General features: G+C 28.3%; 1 protein-coding gene across 4 annotated transcripts; it reads right to left on the reverse strand.

Moving 5' to 3' along the window:
• Positions 1 to 714: 714 nt before the first annotated feature.
• On the reverse strand, positions 715 to 2,182 carry LOC109818238 (uncharacterized). Of its 4 annotated transcripts, none has more exons than XM_020383670.3 (3): positions 1,911 to 2,182; positions 1,639 to 1,790; positions 715 to 1,336 (listed from the first exon to the last, which is right to left on the reverse strand). In XM_020383670.3, the coding sequence occupies exon 3, from the start codon at positions 1,333 to 1,335 to the stop codon at positions 889 to 891; it is 447 nt and encodes a 148-aa protein (XP_020239259.1). In that variant the 5' UTR covers position 1,336; positions 1,639 to 1,790; positions 1,911 to 2,182; the 3' UTR covers positions 715 to 888. The 4 variants fall into 4 exon arrangements, with proteins under 4 accessions (XP_020239259.1, XP_082932913.1, XP_020239262.1 ...); XM_083076787.1 differs by having other exon boundaries at positions 1,630 to 1,790; positions 1,911 to 2,181; XM_020383669.3 differs by having other exon boundaries at positions 738 to 1,336; positions 1,705 to 1,790; positions 1,911 to 2,179.
• Positions 2,183 to 5,465: the final 3,283 nt, after the last annotated feature.

Raw genomic sequence — 5,465 nt, forward strand, 5'->3', positions numbered from 1 at the left:
AACTGTTCCCCTCCTAAAATCTGATTTGTGGTGATATACTTTTTCATGTGAAAAATTGATGTTCAACTTCCACGCATAAATAACTTTCAAATACAAGAATCATGAAGGATTATTTAGTTAATAAACGCACCACGCATCATGCCTCCAGTAATGAGTTCCTAATTAACCTTCAAATACAAGAATCATGAGTGACAAGTTAGTTAGACATATCATGCAACCCGTAATGATATGAATCCCTAACAAATAATATATTTAATATTCCATTGTCCACTTCCTTGTTTTTTAATCAACGATAAAGACATCGTCTCTTTTGCTATTAAAGTGACTTCCCAAGGACTAATCATGTAATCAAATCAAATCAAATACAGTTGTCATGATTTTTTTTTTTTTTTGTATATTTAGCAATTTTCTTTTCCTCCTGTTTCAACTGCTTTTTTTTTGACTAAATCAACCAACCAAGTTTCGGTGTTAAGTCACCATCCATGCAATTTGGAGTATTTTCTAACTACGCCTTGTTTAAAGACGACAAAATGCTAAACATTAAAATTATTGTATAGTAATTTGACTCACTGTTCAAACTCCTTATACACGTCATAACCTATTGTTCATGATACATAAACTATAGTACTAGACATGAAAAAAAAAAAAGCAAGTGATGTTTAGAAATTAACCAGATTTGCATAAATGCCACTAATCTATGCATGCTGCAGCTAATTAATTAACGTGGGGCCTTGACATTTTCTTGATTCAAATTTTAACATTATATATGTCTCTGAAACGAAACACAGTACACAATACATGGTAATTAATTTGTAACAACAAATACTAAAACCTATTAAGAAAACAAGCTAAACCTGCTGCCATATAAAATCCTTCAAATATTACATATTATTTCCTGTTTCCCACCCTATGGTTTTTATTCACCTTGACTTTGCTACCATTCTGAACTTGATGAGGAGCCTTACCTTGGCTATTGATGAACAGCGTTTCATTCTTTTCCACTACCCTTTCCTCCTCCACCTTTGATTTACTTGCTTTGTGATCTGACTCCACTTCCTCCTTTGGCTCAAAATTTGTGAAGCCATTCCCCAATGGATTAATTGTTCCATAATGACTTGGGCCAGAAGAAGCATCAGAAGCCATAGAATCGTCACTTTCAGCATCTGGGTCAGCTTGTGCACCTTCATAATCATAATCCATGCTACGATCATTCTCCTCATCACCACAATGTGCATCATCCTCGTCTCTGGGGGAACCAATGTACATGGTCCATCCAGATTCATTGCTGTGACATTCCTCTTCACTACTTCCCAACATCACATGAGGTGGCTCCATCCTGTGAGGCCAAGAAGAGTTAGTAATCAGTTTGAGAAGGGTAAATATAACAAACCAAACCAAGCACTAAAAAAGAATGAAATGAACTATATAATATAATGAAGAAAGAGCTTTTTCTGGACATGTGAAAACTCTTAACCCTTCATCTGTCTGAACTTTTTTTTTTTTTTTTCCCTCTTTTTCTTTCATATTCTGAGAAAAGATACACTTAGCAATATGATCATGATGTATTATTAATGGCATGGAAACTTCACCACACCACCTGGAAAATCTACATAACTCATTAATTGTTACCTGACTTACCCAGCAGCAGCAGAGACAGCTAGAAGCTGTCAATGAAAATGAAACAAAAAGCATAAATATATATACCACAGTTCCTTGAATTTGAAAGGACAAGGGGTTGTTCACTTGCTCATTGGGGTTTCATAAGAGAAGATGCGATCATCATTATTTCTCTGCATCGATCATTAAATAAAAAGACAGCCTTTAATTAAATGCAAATTGTGCAGATTGCTGCAGGCTACAAAACTGGAGAGAATATAAGATCCGTTGTTTAAATAGGACCTCTTCATTACCTGATTTAGCTTTTAACTCCTTTAAATATTTTGTCGCTTCATGAGAAACAAACACGCCCTTTTAACCCTTCGCTTCTGAAAAACTGCTAAATACAACTCCAGTTTTATTAAGATCTTACGATAACTACCCCACCCTGCTGTGTCATCCACATCTCTGCACCTCTTAATGTTGCTACCTATATAGCCTTTGTTTGCACTTTGCTTTCTTCTTGAATATTTATATAATTGGGGAAGAACAAAGATATTCTGACCTCAAAACCTCAATTAATTGTTTTTTACCTAACATGAAATATAAACAGATCCATGCTGTATAATGAGGATTTAATTTTCGAATTTTAGTCACATGTTTTGTTCATGATAATTTTTATATTTTAGAAAATTGTTTTATGCGACAGGTTTCTCATTGACTAGATAGATAGGTAGCCCCCTGGGGATTGCATGGTTGAACAAAGTAAATCATATTTCCTATAATGAGAAACCACGTACCCCATCTTTTTTCGTTTTTTTTTTTGTCTTCCACAAAATTGTTTACAAGTATCAAGGGTATTATTATTACTATTATTACTGGTAGGTAAAAGACTTGTCATTCTTTAAATGTACATACGTTGGTGAAGATAATAGATAGTTATTAAGAGATTCAAAGGAGATACTAATATGTTAGAAGACGTTTTTTTTTTTTTTTTTATTTAAATTTTTTTATTTAATTATTATTGTGTAATTTTTAAAAAATTAAAATTATATATCTAAAATAATATGTATATGGAAATACATGTAAAGATTATTATTAGATTTAAATATGCTTTTAATTCGTTAAATTTAAGGTAAATTTATTTTTAATCTTTTAAATTTAAAGTTAATTTTTTTAATCTTTATAATTTTTAAAGATTTTATTTTAATTATTATATTTAAATTTTTTTAACGAATTTATTAAATATTATTGTATAAATCTATTTACTAGTATTGCTGATAATAAACATATCACACACACTTAAATGTAGATAATGTTGTATAATTATTTTAAGTTATTTCTTTTAGATATATTATTAGTAATTTGTGATAATAAAACAAAATTTTTAAAAATTTCAGACATTAAAAAATAAATTTTAATTTGAGAGATAAAAATAAATTTATTTTTAATTTGAATTAAAAACACATTTAATTATTATTATTATTATTTTGTAAAAGAAAAATGGGTAGGTGGTGAAGTAAAAGTGTACGGGCTGATCACTTTTATTACGGTTTTAATAAGTGAAATGACCTTCTTGACATTTGAAATGACTTCTTTCATTTCATCTACAATGTACGTGGTTAATACTAATACATATGATTTTTCAGTCATGACATACATATGAACGATAATTTTGTTTAAATATTTAAAATAGTTGTATATTTAAGATATACGTTTTTCCTTTTAAAAGAGATAATGCCTTTTGAATTATTTTTTAAATATTCATGATATTAGTATGTAATATAGTGATGAATCTATATTAGGGATTGTGAACCCACATAACATGGATATTCTCTCTTTTAATATAGTTTATTTCAAACTCAAAATTATAATTTAAATTTTGAATATTTTAATTAAAAAGATACAAATTATTATCATTTATGTTAATACTTTTTGAATTAAATAATGATAAATTTTTGGCTTTAATTATTAAATATAACTATATATTTAAAATTTAAATTTGAAAAGGCATTTTTTTTATAAAATTATTACTCAAGAATTGTACTACACAAAACATGTTTTTACATAACTTACATAATTTTTATTATATTTTTCATCTTTTATTTTCAGTATTAATGAAATTAAATAAAAGTTGGAGATCTCACATCAATTCATAAAATAATTATATTTGTGTATATAAGTGGACAATAAATTCTTACCTTACAAATAAATCCTTTAAAGTTAAAATAAGTCTAATTTTACTTAATCAATATGATAACAATGGATGTTGTATGATTGAATTATGTCCAATTTCACTTTCTTAACTGTATACAAAAAAATTGTACGCAAGTAAAATTATATTTTCAAGCGTTAATCTATGCTTCCACGTTCATCATGGTACAAGTAAAACACTATGGGGAATTCTTTCTTCTTTGGAACATTTGTTCATCTGTGAGGACAGCATGTTTCACACAACATGGGTCATGCAGTCTACCATATTCTGGTGCAAAATTGGTTTTGCCAAGTCACGAGAGAAGATAGAGGTAAAGAACCAAAAAAGGACTTGCATAATTCTGCTGGTATAATTGACTACTCTTAAAGGATGGGACCCTTGTTGGGCAGGACCAAGGCCATGTAATAGAGTCTCAAAAGCCACAAGGTTTGAGAGCATGCCATGCCCCATTATTTTTAAGCAACAATTTGACTGTTCCCCACTTTAAAATCATCCCCATGACTTATAATGGTGTATTACGGGACATGGTAAGGCCCATTCATTATTCTTCTTGTTTGTCTTTCCGAGGGCTCCACGTAGGAATTGACGATATCATTCTATACCATGATTGTTTAATTTCAATGCTGAAGATATGGTTCATCCCCTTTTACAATGTGCATTTGAAAACTGTAATTTTATATTAATCACTTTTAATAAAGTGAGACTAGCTATATTAGCAGGTTATATATCAATGAAGTTGATGAATTGATTTTACAATTAATTGTCATTGGTCAATTTGTAATCGATCGGGGTAATAATATTTGGCATTATATTCCAACTCATTTGTGGATCTCTCATCTTAAAGTGGGATTGAAATTGTTCAGTTTTTAAAAGTTTATATAAATCTCAAGCATATTCTAAAAGCTAGCTGATCTTATATAGCCATAAAAATGTAGACATAACATACTAAATATGAATTATTGCACTAAAATCTACATATTATGCAAATCTCTTTTAGACGGTAGAAGTTCCAATTTCCAAAAATTGTGATTTATGATTTGTGATAGGTACCTAATATTAGGTCAAATTAGACTTTAACTCCTTTAGTTTCAGGACATATGTTTAAATTACAATTTTTTTAAATTACACTCCCTTGAGAGATTGCATTTTAATTTATTATATACGAAGATGTTATATATATATATATATAATTTTTCTTTCTTTGTAAGAAATTCAAAGATAGTTTTTGTTTTTTGCCATTTTTAAATTTACTATTGTAGCCCTTAAAATAATCAATGACGATTTAAATTGAAATTTAATAATTTTTATTGAATTAATTCATCTGAAAGCTGAAAAAGAAAAAATATTTTCATTAACATTATATTTGGTAGGAATGAAAGAAATACATGAAGAATAAGATAAAGAAAAATAGAGAAGATAATAAAAGAGGAAAGAAAAATAGAGCAGAAATAACATTATTTAATAATAATTTAAAATAGTTTTCAAATTAAATAATTGATTAAAATTTAACTTAATCGATAAAATCAACGAAAACAGTCGATTTTTTTTTTCTCAACTAAATCAAAATTTTAATCCATTAAATTAATAACACATACATTTTCTAATGAAAACTAAAAAAAATTCTATTGCAAAAAAAATAAATAAATTCAGTCGA

This window comes from Cajanus cajan, chromosome 6, assembly GCF_000230855.2.
Source record: "Cajanus cajan strain Asha chromosome 6, NIPB_CcT2T_4, whole genome shotgun sequence".
NCBI classification, from domain to species: domain Eukaryota; kingdom Viridiplantae; phylum Streptophyta; class Magnoliopsida; order Fabales; family Fabaceae; genus Cajanus; species Cajanus cajan.

What these genes read in the sequence shown, in the direction of transcription:
- LOC109818238 (XM_020383670.3), bottom strand. Translation starts at nt 1,335, where the DNA reads ATGGAGCCACCTCATGTGATGTTGGGAAGTAGTGAAGAGGAATGTCAC.